General features: G+C 39.5%; 1 protein-coding gene across 2 annotated transcripts in view; it reads right to left on the reverse strand.

Annotated features, from left to right (window-relative positions):
• EIF4B (eukaryotic translation initiation factor 4B) overlaps positions 1-19,846 on the reverse strand; it is a 29,960-nt gene that overhangs the window by 3,297 nt on the left and 6,817 nt on the right. The window contains exons 2-12 of one of the 2 annotated variants that reach the window (XM_058742660.1): positions 17,997-18,134; positions 16,747-16,955; positions 13,620-13,736; positions 11,430-11,484; positions 10,617-10,751; positions 7,280-7,417; positions 7,005-7,178; positions 3,773-4,001; positions 2,416-2,513; positions 975-1,188; positions 294-349 (exon numbers count right to left, since the gene is read on the reverse strand). In XM_058742660.1, the coding sequence (XP_058598643.1) occupies positions 294-349; positions 975-1,188; positions 2,416-2,513; positions 3,773-4,001; positions 7,005-7,178; positions 7,280-7,417; positions 10,617-10,751; positions 11,430-11,484; positions 13,620-13,736; positions 16,747-16,955; positions 17,997-18,134 (1,563 nt within the window). Of the gene's footprint in view, positions 1-293; positions 350-974; positions 1,189-2,400; positions 2,514-3,772; positions 4,002-7,004; positions 7,179-7,279; positions 7,418-10,616; positions 10,752-11,429; positions 11,485-13,619; positions 13,737-16,746; positions 16,956-17,996; positions 18,135-19,846 lie in introns of both variants that reach the window. The other variant, XM_058742659.1, reaches the window with a different exon arrangement.

Below are 19,846 nucleotides of genomic sequence, written 5' to 3' on the forward strand. Positions count from 1 at the left end.
CTTGCAGATGGTGACATTTCTAATCTGGACTGAGCATGTTAATTTCCTTCCGATTCTTTTTTTCCCCTTTCAAAGAAATGTTCTACCAGGAAAGGGCAGGACTCCATGCTTTTTCCAAAGAGACCACTTTTGCCCTCTACTGGCAAGAAAAGGCAGATAATCTAAGAACCTTTAATACAAAAACAGGTGCAAAATTACACTTAAGTTCCATTATTTAGGGACTCCTTTATCTTTATAGGCTTTTTATTTAGGCCTCTTATCTATGTGGAAAACCAACTTCCTTTTGGTCTTACCTTTCCTTGCTGGTCCTTCCTCAGATGGTTGAGCCGGAACTACTTTCCCCCCACCACTAGAAGGAAAACATGTAATCAAGTTTATCAGTCTTAGGGAAAGAACCGGTAAGAAACTTATAAAGTAGTAAGCTTTACAGAGAACCAAAAATACAGACTTAACATTGTGGAACATTAAAGTATAGAAAAGACAACAATGAAAGCAATTATATGAACACTCACTAAGTACCATGTCCTGTAGAATCATCACAATCACACAAGGTGAATACAATTCTCTATTTTACACATGAGGATCCTAAGACTTAGGGAAGTGAATCGACCCCCCAAAGCCACGCTGCCAAATGTGGTTGCAGCAGGTTCTGATGACCAGGTTGCAGGTTTCAAGCAGCCAAAGTGATGCCAACCAGTTATCAAAACTCTAGAAAGCTGAACAATTAGCTTTAATGAGCCAGCTCCAGCACACCACTGAATTTGAATTGAGAGCAAAGAGCATAACTTAAAAGCTGCTATGTAAGGCACTTTCTTTTTCTTTATAATTTTTTAAAATCCCTGAAATGAATCCAAGTGTCAGTGGCTCAACTGACTGGGCTGCCCAGATACCCCATCCAGGGCACTTTCTACCATGGTATCACAATGTTTAAGATTCTACAGCTAAGCAGCTGCTATGCTTCTAAGCGGACTCACCTTGTAGGGGACTGCTGCTCTGTGTCTGAGCTCTGAGATCGAGCAGGAGGGTTAGAACTTCGCTTCACCCAAGCATTCTCCTTTGGTGGAGGGGCTGGCATTACCTTTAGAGGTTGTTCAGGTTTGGGAGGCTTAGAAGTTGGAGAGTGACAGTCTTCCTCCTTATTGAGTGTTTCATTTTCTAGAGACTTCTCACTCTCTCTCCTTCGTGCATCTGTTAAGTCAGAGTAGGAAGGTTAAATTATCGAGAGAAATTATTATACAACCATCTATTACAATCAGACAGAATAGAAAATGGTCCACACCCAAGTTTACCGCTTTCCATCATTATTCTTAAATATAGACCCCATCTGACTCCCAACAGATAAGTTATCCCCAAACTAGTGGTTACCACATATTACTCTGAGAAAATGTTTTAAGGATGCAAGAAAAATAGGAAATACAAGAGCTTTCCAAGGACAGCCACCTCCTTTCCTAGGAACTAGTACTCTTTACTTCGGGATTATAGCCTTGCTACATTTTGTGTTAAAATGTTTGTATTTGGAGAAGGATACACATACATGTGTGAAGAGGACCCTGATGCAGCCTCAAATCCACATACATAGAACAAAATGGGATATACGTTTATGAAAAACAAAACCTACATTGTTTTTTTTTTTCTTAAAGGCACTAAATATCTCCTCAAAACTGAAAGTTTATTTTGTTAGATTCTTCCTACATTAAGTGCAATCTCCTCAGGAGGTATATAATCAACCCAACCATCATACTCCCACCTCGCTACAAAGAGAGGCATTATTGTCCTGTCACTAAAAGGCTACTCCAGTATGAATGTTTGACAGAAAACTTCTGCAACATTGGCTGAGGTGATTTGGAAATTCATCCTTGAGCCATACTTTGAAGTGCTCAAGCACAAATCAGTTTGGAGGTGAGAGGAGAAAACAAAAAAACACTGGCTCACAATAATAAGGTAAGGGAGGTGTTATAATTGAACTGCTGTTTCCAAAACACTAAACATATGTGTGACGAATCAATGAATTCAAGGCAGGAAGGAAGGATGGATGAAGAGCAGAAGATCATTGCTTGAGACACTGCTCCGGTCGCACAGGACATCCAAAAAGGCTGGCCCTGGGAGCAGCTGAGAGAGAGCTGTAGGACTGTGACTGCTCTATGTAAAGGAAAACTCTGGAATGTCCGTAAAAGGAAGAGAAAATCCAGCAGTCAAGTATACTCTTTAGTGGAAGCTTATTAAATAGGTCACCTACATCACTTCTGGTACCTATTTCTCAGATTTTTCAAACCATGAGATGTGACACTCCAATCTATGCTAACCCAAATAAAATGTCCATGACTGAATTTAACACCCCAAAGGCTCTGCATAGTTTGGTTATGGCTACTTTATGGAAAAGGGTGATAACATGATACCCACCCTGGTCTGACTTACTTCTGCCAGATGTGGCTGAGGTCCCAGTCTGTGATGACTCACTTCCTGTCCTGGACCGTTCCCGTTCCTGAGTTTCTTCACTTCGCCAGCTTGGGTGTCTGTATAAAGAGATTAAAAAAACAAAACAAAACATATGTCCAGCTAAATGAAGGCCATTATGGACCCATGCTGCCCCTTCAAGAACCATCACTTATTGATATTTTATCATGCTTGCTTTACTTGTGGGTGCGTGTGTGCATCTTGTCTCTCAAACCATCTGAACGCTGCAGACATGAAGATACTCTGGCTCTAAATACTTCAGCAAGCACCAACTAGGGTTAAGAACATTCTCCTACATAATCTCCAGCCCTCCTCCCTTACTGGTAACACAATTCAACAAGTCATTCAAAACTAGGCCATTTTTCAGAACGTTTCTACCCTATTAGATCCAGTGCCACCTTTCAATAATAAACATTTTAAGCAACGACTCCTTTATGATCCTGAAATACCCTTGGATAAAGTAAGTAACACACACACAAGTAAAAATAAATGGAAAATAACTTACAACTTACGTCTAATATAGGCAAAAACATTTTCTCTCTACTTTATCCCCAGTAACTTGGAAAGAGGTTCAATCACTTGCCTCACCAAGGTGGGGCTTTACTTCATATACTAAAGCAAGGTTTGGCAATTTTCTTTACTGGGTCAAATAAACTTTATTTTTATTTATTTTTTTAAAAATGTTTATTTTGGGGGAGGGAGGAGGAGGGAGGGAGGGAGGGAGGGAGAGGGAGAGGGAGAGGGAGAGGGAGAGGGAGAGGGAGAGGGGGAGAGAGAGAGAGAGAGAGAGAGAGAGAGAGAGAGAGAGAATGTGAGTGGGGGAGAGACAGAGAGGGAAACAGAGAATCCCAAGCAGGTTCTGGGCTGTCAGCACAGAGGCCCGACATGGGGGCCCAAACTCATGAACTGTGAGATCATGACCTGATCTGAAACAGAGAGTCAGATGCTTAACCGACTGAGCCACCAGGGCACCCCTGATCAATTTTATTTATAAAAAAAGGAACAGGCCATAATTTGACAATTCCTATATTAAATTAGCACCAATTACCACCAATTTATATTTGTTACAGTTTAAGCCCGGTTAAGCCCTTTTACAAATTGTGAGCAACAGGCAACTCTTCACTGGATGCAAAGTGTCCCATACGCTCCAGCATGCCTAGCGGTCCCAGCCCACGTCCACTAAATGCCAGTGACAACCAACAAGGTCTCCATGAATTTCCCAAGTGTGCCCTAGGGATGCACGCCGCCCCCCCCCCCCCCCACCTCCAGGAGCCACTAGACTTGTGGACAGGAAGCCCACAGTCGAGGGGAAGCTCACCGCTCCCGAGGCCGTCGCTCTAGCTTGGGCTCATCCAGCTGGCGCTGCAGTTTCTCCTGCTCCTTCTGTAGCCGCTCCTCTACTTCTCGCTCTCTAGCAGCTGTGTCAACGGGCTTCGCCCCTCCAAAGATAGAGGCTGCTCGACTGGACTGGGAGGTGCTAGCAGAGGAATCATCTTCCTTAGGAGTACTCCGAGGCTTTAGATTCAGTTTGGGTCTTTGGGGGGGACCTAAGTTAAATAAAACTCTAAGTAATAGTTCTTCAAAATCACCAGAAGCTGATGGCTGAAAGCCAGATTCCCAGATGCAGCTCTTCTAAAACCCTCTATGGGATTCAGAGTAGTGGCCTAACCAATCCAGCAGGGAAGGGAGATCATTAGAAAATGCGTGGCTTAAATAACCAAGTCCAATCAATCTTTCCACTACCATGCCGATGATGCAGTGCCAGACTGAGGGAAAGACTAGAAAAGGGTAAAAATTTAAATGGTAAGTCATCACGATTACTGATTACCTGGGAAGAACGGTCTATGATAAACTATTGGATGGAAGAGTATCTTGGTCAAAAATGTGGTCTGGACGATAGATTACTTCATTAAGTAAGAGCTTGTAACAGTAAGACTCTACTGCCTATACTCTTGTCTCTCTGTGTAGTATAAACTTAGAGCGATTCACAGAGTACAGTATAGAACACTGAATAGCTGATTACAAAGTCTAAAGGAATTTGATTTCGTTTTGGATCCAAGTTGTCAGAAAGTTTCAAGGAAATCCTATTTCTCAAAATTAGTATTTATCTTAAGTATTTCTGACATACCAAAGATAAAGAAAGTATAAGGCCTATGTGTCAGCCACCTGGCTTCAGTAATAAAACACTACAATACCCACTGAAGGTTCCTGAGTAGCATTCCTCTGATGACACGCCTAACTGTGTTTGGTCTTCTCACAACCATTACACTGAATTCGGGTTTTATCATCCCCATGCAGGTCTTTATACTCTCACTACAGAACATATGTATGTATCTACAAAAAAAGGGTATTATTTGGCAATGTTATTATTTTTTTTTTTTTCCTTTTAAGCAGGCTTCATGCTCAGAGCAGAGCCCAATGTAGGGCTTGAACTCATGGCCCTGAGACCAAGAGTCAGAGGCTTACCTGAGTCACCCACGCACCCCGAGATTTAAATTTTCTAGACGGGCTTTTAACTGCCAATTTATATAAACTTCCAAGATACGGTTTTTCAAAAAGATCTGATCTTTAAGTAATCTCTGTACCCAACATGGGGCCTGAACTCATGACCCCAAGGTCCAGTCATACCCTCTGACTAAGCCAGCCAGGTACCTCTAACTGATACAGTTTTAATACGTATAACTTTGTGAAGGGCTCATTAACTTCCCTTTTATAGGGTAATACTGGGGGTCAGAAAGAGTTAACTCATTTAAGCCCTGCAGTTAGTACTTTGTGGATCAAAGGATGAAATCAAAGCAACTTTATGCTCCTTTCACTATAGTACACAATAACATCCTTTTCTTCTCCGTCTGCTAATTTCCATTTATTTTACCAACTCAACATATAATCTGAGCACCTATATTTTAGATATCATTCTAAGGCCACGAATATGACAGTTGGGGGTAGTATTTAGTTCCTGCCTTCAAGGGGCGCAATTCAGCAGAGAATCAAAATAAAGAAGAATACAGTATGCTAAACTGGACAAAACAGATTTATCCATATGGAAGTTCTTAGACTGGGGCTATGTTTGGGGAAACCTGTGAAGGCTTCCAAGTGGCGACTCCTGAAAGTCTAGAAAACTGAGCGAGCAGCTTAATGGTAGATGTCCAAGGGATGGGAGACAGCACTAAAAATGAAGATCCTTGTGTCAGAGGAACAGAAGAAAGGCTATCTTTCAGGCCATGGAGAGACTAGGAAGGCTTTTAAAAGAATCTAATGGGGGGCCTGAGTGGCTCAGTTAGTTAAGCATCTGATTTTGGCTCAGGTCATGAGCTCGCAGTTTCTGAGTTCGAGCCCCGCATTGGGCTCCCTGCCATTGCTGCAGAGCCCACCTCAGATCCTCTGTCCCAGTCACTCTTCTGCCCCTCCCCAACTTGTGCTATATTAAAAAAAAAAAAAAAAAAAAAAAAAAGCCATGAAAGAATAATCTAATTAGCTCTTGTTCCAGAAAGACAATTTGGGCCAGTGTAAAGAATGGAACAAGGCAGGGAAATTTGTTAGTAATGTGAGCATAGCAATGAAGTATGAACAAAGCCAGTGGCAGCTACTCTGGAGATAAGGGGGCAGATCTTAGAGGGAGCTGTAGACAAGATCACCAGAAAAAAAGATCAGGTGTGCAGTTACTGAGGGAGGCAACAATGGCATGAGAGGAAAAAGGTCAGGAGTTGAGATTCAAAGCGCAGATCAAGCCTCCACTTTTCTCACTAGTGAAGTGGAGATGGTAATTGTACCTATACTAGATAGAATGCTTAAGATCATATACTACCTGTAAGTGTACTCCGCTCACCGTTGGTGCAGAGTAAATGCTCAATAAATGTTAGTTGTTATTTCTAGGTTTCATGCATGGAAATAGAGGAAATGGTTAATAGCAATGTTTTTAAAAACGCACAATGTTTTAAAAAAAGCACTTGGCACAAAGTCAGGGCTAACACGGGGATGTTAAAAAGTAGTAGACAAGCTGTCTAAAAATAATTGGAGAGAAATTCTAGACCAGTTTTTTTTGTTTGATATCAATGAAGTCAGAACACAGATGCTGGCCATTTATTAATATGTTGTGAGAGGTCAGATTTGTAACACAGTATGTTTTTACTTAAGTGTTATTAACATTAGGGGCATAATTTTAGAATAGGTGCACTTACATCTTACCATTAATTGAGTGTCAATTACTGTGGCACAATGGCACTGAAATCACCAACACTTGGTTTTTAACCCACAGTGCCAATCACTGGCTAGGAGACTGCGTGGCAAATGTTTCCCTTTTCTCCTTTGTATATTCAATAAGTTTTAACTGAAAAATCTATATGCTAAGGCAACTAAAAAGAATTAGCCTTTGCTTTATCTCCATTCTGTCATCCTCGTCCAATGCTCTTTCTACTAGGCTCTATCTCTTACAATGTGTAAGTTCTATCCTGTTTCAAAACCCACTTCAGGGGTCTAAGACATAACTGATAATTTTTCAATCAGTTTCTCCAGTGGTCTGCCCTATTAAGTAAATAAAAGAAAATGATTACCTCTATCATCACGCCTATAATCATCCCGAGAGTAATCATCTCTGGAACTCCATGACCGATCATCTCGTCTGTCGTATCTGTCTTCATAGCGGTCCCCGCCTCCTCTGTAGTCATCATCCCTACGGTACCCGCTACCAAATGCTCTTCTGCCACTGCCTATCCTGGAATCATAACCTGTAAATATATCCCAAATTATGATCATCACACCAGAGGAAATAAAGGCAAACAAGACGTTCTTGAAAGAAAGAAATTTAACGCAGCTGTTTTTTAATGACCTCTATCATAGTCTCTGCTGCCTCGGTCATCATAGCGATCCCGGCCCCCGTATCGATCCATATCTCGGCGTGGGCCATCCCGATATCCATCCCGATACCCATCACGGTATCGGTCTGAATCATAACGATCTCGATACTCTAGAGAGAAAACAGACAAAGCAATGTCATTCCCTTTTCTTTGACACCATTAATAGGAAGAAGCATGAAAGACCACGAGGTCAACTTGGTTTCATGAGTTCACAGTCACTGCTAGGTCTGTTTTTATAAAAACAAATCACTTTAAATGCAAAGTGGAAACGTGTACTGAAATAACTTTTATTGGTTATTTGACTTAAACATTTTTGATTCAATAAATGCTAAGTCAACAATTTATGAGGGAGTTAAGGAAGAGTAAAATCTCTATACAGCCCATAATGAATTTTCAGCATTAAAGACAAATATAGTAGGAAATATAATTGAAATCTATAGTTTTGATTGGTTCCAAAGAACCAATCAAAGACCACTTAAAAACTTTCGCATGGGAAAATACACAAGCCCTAAGTCTGGGAAGGCAAACAAAAAGAGAAAAATATATGTGACATAGGACAGTGATTGGCAATTACTTAAATAACAGAAACTAGAATTAACAGAACATTTTCTACCACCAAAATGGTGAAGATGTAAGTAAGAGCTACCTCTGGTGTTGGCCAAGTTTGGGGGAGTAAGTGAATTCCCACACTGCTGAGGAGTCTAAAACAGCACAACCACTCTGAAACTGGATTCAGAACTATGCATTAAAAACTTTAAAATCACTTGCACCCTCTGGGGCAACAGTTCAACTTCTAGGAATTTATCCTGAGAAAATAACAGGACATTTAATAAAGACATGTACAAGGAGATTCACAGGAATGTTGTGTATAATATTAAAAAATTGTCGAGTGTACAAGCTATGGGCTAAGTCAGGGGGCATCTATAAAAAGCAACCACTAAAAACGGAGTCAAGAGATGTATTTACTATGACACTTGAAAACTGTATTTTACACACATGCATGAATATCAGTATCAGAGGTGCCTAAATTCCAGAAATTTGTATCTAAGAATGTTGCAGAGCTCAGGCGGCAAACTACAATGGTGTGAGGCATTTATAAAAGGAGGTAGCAGCTACTTAGCTTTGGCTAACTTGCTAGATCTTCCAATTTTCTAAGAAACCCGGGAGCCCCGACGTTTATATGAAAACTTCATTTTCCAGAGATGAACGAAACAATTACAACAAACAAACTTAAAAACATTTTGAATTTAATAATTCATGCACACAGGTCAAACAAGGATTTTATTTTTATGACTTCTTCCTTTTAAACCATGATTTAATTTTGGAAACAACATCATTTTGTCCACATTCCCTGGTAGTTTAAATTGGTAAGTTAAAGGACATGCTAATGTTGGTAAAACAATTACACACGGGAGAGAATCTGAAGAATTCAAAACACAAAAGATCAGCCACGTGTTTATTCTGAAATATGTATTTGATTTCTAGAGAGACATATGAACTGTATACTTAATTTTATTTAGGTAATATTAAAATGGTAATAAGCTTGTACTCACTAAAACAGCTGGCCGAGAAATATACAAATGTTTGCTAAGATTTTACAATAATATTTAGTACAACTATACCTTTCCCTGTGTCTTTTATGGGCCCAAAGCTTGGAATAGGAATCTCTAACAACTTGGCAGCTTTGGATAACAACAGCACATTCATTCTTGTTATCCATCCTGCTTGTTCCAAACTCAAGGTTTCAAGTGAGGAAATAGTCATGTCCCTGGATTCAAAACAGGACCCTTGGTCTGACTGCTTTTTCTTTCAAGAGCCATTTCTTTCTGTTAACAACAGAACCTCTTGCATAAATGTTGACGTGCAATACCTCAGGTAGTTCTCCCCAAGGCTTTGTCTGGTCACAAAGACTTGATAGAAAAGTCAGATATAAACTAGATTCAAAGTAGTATGTCACAAATATAGCTAAAGGATTCCTTCTACCTTCACCCAGTGACGAAGGTAGTTATGTTACCCTGCACACATTTTTATAATTTATGCATGAACACTACTATATGATAGTGTTGTTCAAATGTTTATACCCCCCACTCAACATTATAGGTTTTAAACTTTATCTCTATCATTACACATATATTTTATTATATGGACAAACCGCTATCTCGTCATTTCTTCATTGACTTAGTATTATTTCCTCACATATTTCAATAAAGTTGCCTCACTTTCTCCATAAAGGTTTGCATATTTTTTGTTAGATTTAGGTACTTTGTGTAAACGTTGTAATTCACCCCAACTCTTACCCCATGACATTCTCTATTTCCTTTCTTTGAATTATTTATTTGCACACAGTTTCTCTCCCCTAGTATAAGCAATGTCCAATGAGGATAGAATTTTAAGTCTATGTATTTATTTTGAAAAAGAGAGCACAAACAGGTGAGGGGCAGAGAGGAGAGACAGAATCCAAAGCAGTCTCTTTGCCATCTGTGCAGAGCCTGATGCGGGGCTCAAACTCATGAACTGTGAGATCATGACTGTAGCTAAGATTAAGAGCTGGATGCTTAACAGACTGAGCCACCCACAGGCACCCCTCGTCTGTTTTGTTCACTGCTATATCCTGAGCTTTGAACACTATCAGGTACACGGTAAACATTTAGTATCTTTGAAGAGAACGAATTTTCTGTTATTTTGAAAGGTGTCTTAAAAAATACCATTTTGACTGCTGGCTGCTAGTAATGCAGCCAATTTTTGTGTAATGTTCTTACCCCAGCAATCTTGCCGAACTTTTTTATAGTTCCTTACTTTGTAAGATCTGTTGGGTTTCTTTATAAACAACTATTTCCTAAAGAGAGCGAAATCTCCCGCCTAATCTTTGGCAAGGTTTAAAAAAAATTTTTTTAATGTTAGTATATTTTTGAGGGAGACTGAGTGTGAGCGGGGGAAGGTCAGTGTGTGTGTGTGTGTGTGTGTCTCTCACACACACAGGGAATTTGAAGCAGGCCCCAGGCTCCAAGCTGTCAGCACAGAGCCTGACATGGGGCTTGAACTCATGAACTGTGAGATCATGAGCTGAGCCGAAGTCAGACGCTCAACCCACTGAGTCACCCAGGCACCTCAAAATTTTGTGTTTTTTCTTAATTATAAATTTATCAAATTCTTTTTCTGCATCTATCAATTCTTTTGAAGATCATAAAAATTTTTTCTGTATCTCCTACTCCCTTTCTGCTCATGTGATCATTTACATTGACATATCTGTCCTATTACAAAACAGTTCTCAGAAAACAGAAGAAACTCACTCGATAAAAATGAACTTACTGTCTCCAAAGCTATCATCGCCTCTCCTAGGCGGGTAGTCATCGAAGCTGTCTGTGGCAGGACGTGCCCTCCAGTCTGTATCTGTTTTGTCAGAATCCCGATTTCTATCTCGGCCAAAAGAACGATCATCCCGGTCTATAGAGATAAAATAAAAACAAGTTAGCCCACAAAAACTTTTGCCTGATTATTTGTCACATGCACAGAGCCTTCCCCCAACATACTGTATTTCTTCCTCATATCATCACAAAGTTGTCCCAACTCTGATGCCCCATTATCGTAAAGCGCACTCTTCAACTTAACTGAGTGATTCACTTCCTCATGGTAAGTATTAAACCTCATGGTTTATTTAATTAACCATGAAGTTTAATGCCTATAGGTCTCATTCTGTGTACAGGCCAGGAACCTCTGAAATACATATGAATGAGGCCCCTCTTGTGCTGCTAGGTACACCTAATCTATTTATTACATATTTAATGTTCCTCTAGATCAATCAGGGTCTTTCCATCATTTTGAGGTGGGTAATTCTTTGCTGTGTCTTACGCGGCAATCCCTGGATTCTACCCGTTAGGATCAATCCCTGGATTCTACCCGTTAGAGGAGTCAGGAGCACTTCCCAGTTCTGACAACTCTAGAGGTCTTCACACATTGACAAATGTCCCCTGGAGCAAAATCATCCTTAACTGGCAACTAGTGCTCCAGATTCAGGCAGGCCTACTGCTCTGCATCTCTATTAAAATTTTCTGGGAACAGGCACCTCTGCTTTGTCATCCTAGGACCAAAACAAAACAGGAAGATTTCTATCAGATTTCTTACCTTTATCTTGTGCTTGATCAGCAACGTCCACTCGAATTCTCCTGTTACCTAGAGACTGAGAGGATAGGACCACATTAACCAACCTTTTGCCCCATTATGCACAAATCCCATGAGTGACCTTGAACGTCTGGGCATAGCAGAAGCACTGGGGGAAGGAAGATAAAGGAAAAACACTGTAATCTAGCCAACATTCCAATTTGTTGGCTAAAGAATCCTTTACAAAGACTTGAAAACTGAAATAATCCCTTAGAATTAACAGATTTAAGTTGGGCTTGTATCAATGCCACATCAATTAGCCATTTTTATAAAGATATATATACTTTATAAAATGAGCCTTTTAACTATCAAAGGCAATTTATCAAGAAATAATTCCCAGGCAACTAGCTAAATAAAAGGCATATTTGGGTCCAGAGCAATTATTCACTCAGACATTTATAGAGCCCCTAATATGCACCAGCAACAGTACATAAAGCATTGTCTCTATTATCTCAAGTTCTTTCACTCAATATTACCTTTGGATAAATCAGTTCCTCCAGGATACCCTCTGACTTCCCTTTCCCACATCATTATTTATTTATACACTTTGAACCCAATAAATTCTACTGCTGATTTTTCCTCATTTCCCAGTAGAATCTACAGTTGAAGAAGGATAACAGTGAATTTTAGTTACAAACACCCAGAATTATATTAAACACTACTATGACGAAATCTCTAGAAACAAAGAAACCCCTAAGTCTGGACCATGACAGCATTTTACATAATAGATAATTCAACAAACTTCAGATAACTGTATGGTATTCTTTCCCTTATCCAGATAGAACAGTTAAAAAGGAGTAATGTTAATAAAACCTAAAAATGATCTGAAAAGAAAAACTTTGGAACTAAGCTTTATATATATTTAACTTATATACCTAGATTATTATTCCTATTTGACATTTACTTCAGATTTTCATGGCTGTAACTCAATTATGACACAGGTAAAATATTTTGAGAGGTGTTGATTTCAACTGTGTCAAGTGGCAGGTTTGGACCATAGAATTATGGCACAAATGGCCCAAATCTGCACTTTGACAAACTACCTTCTCAAGAAGTGAGGGGTTTCTGGCATTAAAATGGAAAAAAGAGCCCCTTTCCTTCCCAGATATAATTTGATTTCTAGTCACTAGAAGTAAAAAAGAGGAGGAAAAAAAAAAAAAAAAAAAGCAGGTCCTAGACTAGAAACTTCTGTTACTAACAGGTAACCAAATGCTTTAATATCCTGCTTGTGCTAGCTTAAGAATCACTACATGGCACCAATCACTCAAATGACTGTAATTATAATTAGATTTAATCCCCATACCCCCCTCATGTATTAACAGCTAAATCTCCTCTACTACACTGCTGGCATATCTGGATAGAAAAACATCTAAGGGCAATGTTAAAAAGCAGAACTGAGTGTTCACTGTCATTTTCCTTTAAGAGACTCCTAGGAACATGTATTACAAACGACATTCCACTGAGAAATGTTTCCAAACTCTTTACAACCATAAAAAAAACATTAACTTCCCTGAAAACCAGATAATGCCTTTTAACACTAAACTTATATACATGATTTTTTCTACCTGCCTTGATCTGGTCAGATTATATTGAAAAAGCAAAGCCATGAGAGCGGAGACAAAGCTCTGAATCAACAAATGAGAGCTTCTATTAGACCTGGTGTGGTGGAGATGCCTGGGTGGCTCAGCTGGTTGAGTGTCTGACTTTCCCTCAGGTCATGCATGATCTCACTGCTCTTTAGTTCTACCCCTGCATGGAGTCCGGCTCTGTGCTGACAGCTCGGAGCCTGGAGCCTGCTTTGGATTCTGTGTCTCCCTCTCTCTCTGCCCCTCCCCTGCTGGTGCTTTGTCTCTCTCTCAAAAAATAAATAAACATTAAAACAACAACAACAATAACAACAACAACAAAAGAGTTGGTGTGGTGGGTTTCTTCTGTAATTTTCCACCTAAGTACCTCCCTGAATGATTGGGGCCTACGGAGTTTGCTCAAGTGAAGTATGACTTGCTAGATGTTGAATGTTAAGTGTCACACGGTGCTTTTCTTTGTAGATACTATGACAATCTTTGAAACAGCCAGTGACCCGACCAAAAATATATTGATAAGTGTAAGACTGGTTAGCTCCCACCCTCAAACTCCCCACCTTATTTATTTTACCTCTTCGTTGAGGCTCAGGGCACTGAGCAAAGAATCCAGGTCCTCAAACTCAGCGTAACCAAAACCTTTCAACCTCTCTGGATTGCTGGGTTCACGTGGTAAACGCACTGCACTGATCTGAAGGAGTAAAGAAACAGATTTCCCAATTAAGTGTTCTCGTTCATTTGTTCCCCCCACCCTCCCAATCACTGCATATGCAATGAATTTCTCTGAAGAATTCACAAAGAAGAACCTGGTGGTTTCCAGGAGGAAAACTGGTGCAAAGGGATAGGAGAGAGACTTCACTATATGCCATCAGACCTTTTCAATTAGAACAGTACTAAATTAACCCTTAAAAAAAACAAAAAAAAAATTAACACGAATTCAGAGTAGTCCCTGTATCCCTGACTTCTGTCTCATTCTACAGGTCTAATTTTTAGTTGTTTTCTAGGTGGTCTATTTGTTAAAGACTTAATTATCTGAGAAATGTTACTGTCTTCGTATACTAACCATCCTTGGCTGAATCAAACATTGGATTATAAACTCCCACCAGCCTTACTCCCTCTATTGAATTCTGAGATGGCAAACTACTGAATTTTTACTCTTGAAATACAAGAAGAATTTACAGTGACCTGGTTTTATTTTGAGGTTACCTTGTGTTTTCTAATTGTAGGTTTGCAGAATTCCTCGTTTTAAAGTTTCATAAAACTTTACCTGGCACAAAATTTTTTATTATTTACAACAGGGTACGTACTCTTCATTTCCAATTTTAGAACCATTTTGAAACACCTCTATCTTCTGACCATCTTTTTGATGGCTTCCACATATTTTCTCACCCTTTAACTTTTTTCTTTAGTATTTTGCATGTATTCAAGTTATTCTTCTGCATCACTGATCTGATACTTTACTCTGGATCCTGAGATACACATTTTGTTATAGTCTCTTTAAATTCTAGTTTAACTCAACTCCTGAATACAGCAGAACAAAATATGAAAGGGAGAAGTAACTCCAGACCAGTTCTAAAGCATTCAGTGAAAAGCTTGAATGGGTCAGAGGTTATTATTCAGCATTCTACAGAAGAGGCCAAGAAAGTAAAATCAAAAACAGGTCAGCCTTCTAGCTGTACTACGTATTTGTACAGAGAAGATGATTTGTAGGTGGCAATCAAAAAATAATCACATTGTGGGGTGCCTGGATGGTTCAATTCGTAGAGTGTACAACTCTTGATCTCAGGGTTGTGAGTTCAAGCCCCACACTGGATGTAGAGATTACTTAAAAATAAACTCTTAAAAAAAAAAAAAAAAAAATCACATCAGAAAAAGTACCCATTGAAGTTGGTGGCCCACTGCAGAGAAGAGGATCTAGGAAGGGAGTCAAAAAACAAAGTAAGAAGAGAATAGATCTTTTTTTTTTTTTTTTTAAAGTTTATTTATTTTGAGAGAAAGAGCAAGCAAGTGAGCTTGTACAAGCAGGGGAGGGGCAGAGAGAGAGGCAGAGACAGAATCCCAAGCAGGCTTCACGCTCCCAGCACAGAGCCCAATGTGGGGCCTGAACCCACAAACTATGAGATCATGACCTGAGCCAAAATCAAGAATTGGATGCTTAACAGACTGAGCCACATGGATGCCCCATGCAGAGAGTAGATCTTTAAAGGAAATGCACCTTAAAACAAACAAACAAACAAACAAACAAACAAACAAACAAAGGTAAAACCTACCCTCCACGTGGGGTGTCAAACTCACAATCCTGAGATCAAGAGTCGCATGCTCTGACTGAGCCAGCTAAGTACCCCAAGTCCTAAGTATTTTATTTTTTTAAAGTTTACTTTGAGAGCGAGTGAGTGGGGGAGGTACAGAGAGAGACAGAGGGAGAGAATCACAAGCAGGCTGTGCACTGTTAGCATGGAGCCTGATGTGGGGCTGGAACTCATGAACCGCGAGATCATGACCTGAGCCGAAATCCAAGTTGGACACTTAACTGACTAAGCCATCCAGATGCCCCAGTCTTAAGTATTTTTAAATCCAAGTTTGGAAAAAGGACTTCTCCTGAGCACCTCTATACTCACTTTTCCATCTTTTTGAAATCTTCTAGATCAGCATTCCAAACATCCTCTCTTAAGCTTTTTAAGATGGCCTATAATCACCGTGAATTCCACTACATGTGTCACCAAGCTCACAGAACCCTTAATAATTTTAGCACACTATCATTAATATAAATTACACATCTCCAACTTCGGCTCAGGTCATGATCTCGTGGTTTGTGGGTTCGAGCCCCACATCAGGCTCTGTGCTGACAGCGCAGAGTCTGGAGCCTGCTTAGGACTGGGTCTTCCTCTCTCTCTGCCCCTTCCCCACTCACGCTGTCTCTGTCTCTCTCAAAAATAGTTAAAAAACGTTAAAAAACACTAAAAATTGAAAAAATAAAAATTACACACCTTCTCAGCTGCAAGTATTCATATCAAACATTGAAAAGTGATTTTGAGGGGTACCTGGCTAGCTCAGTCAGTAAAGCATGTGACTCTTGATCCTGGGGTTGTGAGTTTGAGCCCCATGTTGGGTGGAAAAATTACTTAAAAATAAAATCTTAAAAAAAGGATTTTGATAGAAGCCTGAAGAATGACTGAGTTCAGAGGAGCTTTCCACCTTTCAAAACAACTGAGTATATCATTTTTTAAAAAAGTAATGTATGTGCCCAATGTGGAGCTTGAACTCACGACCTGAAGATGAAGAGTCCCATGCTCCTAAGCCAGCCAGGTGCCTCTGGGTATATCACTTTTAAGATTTTTTCCTCCCCCAATATATGAAGTTTATTGCCAAATTGGTTTCCATACAACACCCAGTGCTCATCCCAAAAGGTGCCCTCCTCAATACCCACCCCCCCATCACTTTTAAGATTCTTAATGAGAAGAGGTATAGGTTCCTGAGAGATTCTTTCTGTATCAATAAGGTATAAGACTGAGATTATGATTGGTGTGGGATGAGAATATTTTCAGCCAAAGGGTCTAAACACCACTTAGTCAATTATATACCTATTTCTTCCAAGTCTAGACACAACCTCAGAATCTTTCTCAGCTTAGAAATTCAGACTTGGTCACTGCCAATTTGCTACTCTCCATATTGAGTTAATTGCTGTAAACCTTTACACTTACATTTAATCCTCTAAAGAATTCCTTAATGGAATCTTCTGTCACATCATAGGGCAGGTTCCCTAGAAAAGCAGTATAGGGTGGCGATTTTGGAAGACGGCTCCGGTCGATATTGGGTTCCCGAGCAGCCCGTGGAGCAGTGGGCAGGATGGAACGGTCAATTGGAGGTGCCCTATACACGTCATCATCATTACTGTGCCAAGTGGTTGAAACTAGGATAGAAAAGTGGATGTTTAAGAAATCAGAGCAAACTCCCCTCATTGTTGCTGGAGAATAAAAAGATCCATGCTAAGTACCCAGTATTAAATAAGCCACACCAGGAAAAAAACAGATAAAAAGGCACTTAAATAAATGCATTTTACACAGAGAAAATGCTTCTGAAATGTCAGTATCAGATTAGCAATGCAAAAAACTCAGTATTCACTGTCTCTTGGTTTCTAGAGACCTTTAAAGACCCAGGCTTTTTATGAACAGAATCATAGTAACTCTTATTCCTTATACAGCAAAGAAAAGTATCAACTATTTATGGAATGTTACTGTGTGCAGGTATTTTATATTCATTATATCCCATCTTATCTTTATAACAACTCTGTGAGGTTGTTCCCATTCTACAGAAAAGGAAACTCAGATTTCAGATTTAGTAACGTGCCCAAGATTACAAAAATGGCATAGTAGATGGTAATCCTAGTATAGGTAGGACTCAAACCAAGGTCCCTCTCATTCCAAATGTATTTAAACATTATTGACAACTCTCATATTCCTAACTTTTTGGGTGGACAAAGTGTTTTCCTTATGGTTGATCCCCCTCTTTACAAAAAACAACTCAATTCCATCCTATTCCTCAGACCATTTTTGTTTACCCATGCCTTCATAAAAATAATTCCTAGAGCAAATTATTCCTTAACTCTGGGTATAAACAGCTTATAGATTATGCTGTAATAACAGGATATCATAGAATTTTAGTAATCTAGTCCTGAACTTTTCCAGTGAAAATGAGGATTAAAAGCCTTGAGAAAAATATGTTAACAAGAGGGAGAACTAGTACTAAGTTCTCCTGAATCACAATTTCAGTCCCTCATCATGAACTCTTATCGCCTAAACCTAAAATTCTATGAAATACACAAACTTAGACCTAAGGTTCTACAAAACGATTAAATTCCTTTCAGATTACATGTGTGAACCATTATTATGGAATGAGTTTTGTCTCAGAAGAGAATGAAAATTTCAAGCATGATGGAAACTAAAAAAATTACCATCTCCTTCCAGGTCGTCTGTTTCATCAGCCCAGCTGACTGGTTTGGGGACATAAGTACTTCCTCCCCCAGTCCCTCCATCCTCAGCCAGAAAGTCTGTTAGGGAGATAGTTTTCCCCTTCTTATTCTTCTTTTTTGCTGTTTTAAAAAAGCAAAAGATTATTTACCATTACTTGGGTATTTAAAAGAGTTGTACAATGCGCTGTGAAAAGAAAGCAACATAGGGGCGCCTTGGGTGGCTCAGTCGGTTAGACATCGTACTTTGGTTCAGGTCATGATCTTGCAGTTCGTGAGTTCGAGCCCTACATAGAGCTCTGTGTTGACAGCTCAGAGCCTGGAGCCTGCTTTGGGTTCTGGGTCTTCCTCTCTCTCTCTGCCCCTCCCCTGCTTGCACTGTCTCTCTCAAAAATAAACAAAACAACAACAACAAAAGATTTTCAACATTAAGACTGGGATGGGGGCAACCTTTTATTTTCTACTATATTCACTCGTGTATCATTTGAAAATTTTAGTTTAGTAACTACTTGGGTTTAAGACAGGTGAATACATTTGTAGCTTCTGGTATACAAAGAACTAAAACAAAACTCCTACCCCTAATAACATATTCTGAATGGTATTTATGAGGATTGTTTGATACTTGTAAAATAACCACACAAAGTAGGAATCACTGCTATCAATTTACAAAAAAGAAAACTAAGACTCAGAGAGGTTACATGACTATCCTACAGTTACAGAGATATTAGATAGCAGAGCTAGAATTAAACCCAGGGTTTTGGATACCAAATCTAGGGCTCTTCCCACAGGAGCCCCAGCCTCTAAGAAGCCTGTTAGTAGTTCTATTGTGTGTGCGTGTGTGTAATCGGGGGGGGGGGGGGGGGGGGTATGATTAAGACTATACAAAACTGGATCTCCCTGCCCTCTAGGAAAAAAAATTCTCTCCTTCTTTACCCTAACACCACATATGAAGATGAGATAGGGCACTAAAGGTAAAAATAAGAAGCCCCTAAGACCCAACACATTTGAATGTTCTGTGTTTATGAAATCTTTAGGAATTTCCAAATGGTTCCATTTAGTGGACTAACCTTGGCTCTCTATCTAGTTCTCAGAACCTCTTCTGAGATGGCATCTATCAACAGCTAATGCAGAAGAGCCAAAAGGACTAAATAAAGTTCTAAGACTGGCTCCTGAGAGTAGAGGAGGGGTTTCCCCTACATACGAAAAAAGCACGCAGCTTTTGTTGTAACAAAGATCAGTTTCATGGTTTTTATAATCATGAGTTCCTCCTCCATGTTCCAATTCTCATCTAATTTTCAGTCCAAGAAGACTAAAAATTTGTAACATGATGCAACCATTTGTTTAACTGAAGGTTGCTCTCACCCAGCACCTTTCTTTAAAATCCAGCTTTCAGGAAATAAAGATGACCTGTTTGCTATTATACGAACAGCCTCTGGACGCACTAAGAAGCGTCCTATAGCATTGATATTGCCCCTAGCTTTATGCAAAAGGCCTAGGAAAAATTTTAACAAGCAAATTTGGACAAGACATAAAGCATACCTCTGAGGTGGAATGCTTATTTTTGTCTTTTCCATACCCTGTAATTCAAAACAGTGTTGGGGACTAATATAATGCTAGCTAGAGATCCTTGTTACCCTCATGGGGTTTAACCTAGTATCATCAGCTAGTACCAAATTATTAATCTGACTGGTCACTGGGGAAATAAAAATAGAACTGATGGTCAGTCCATACAATGAAGTAAAGTTCAACATAAAAATAATTTGGTTACAGCATCTCTGTCCCCTTTGTTCTGTATGTATATCTAATACCAAAAACAGCAGAAATCTGGAATTAGC

The sequence above is a fragment of the Neofelis nebulosa genome, chromosome 8, assembly GCF_028018385.1.
Source record: "Neofelis nebulosa isolate mNeoNeb1 chromosome 8, mNeoNeb1.pri, whole genome shotgun sequence".
Classification (NCBI taxonomy): Eukaryota; Metazoa; Chordata; class Mammalia; order Carnivora; family Felidae; genus Neofelis; species Neofelis nebulosa.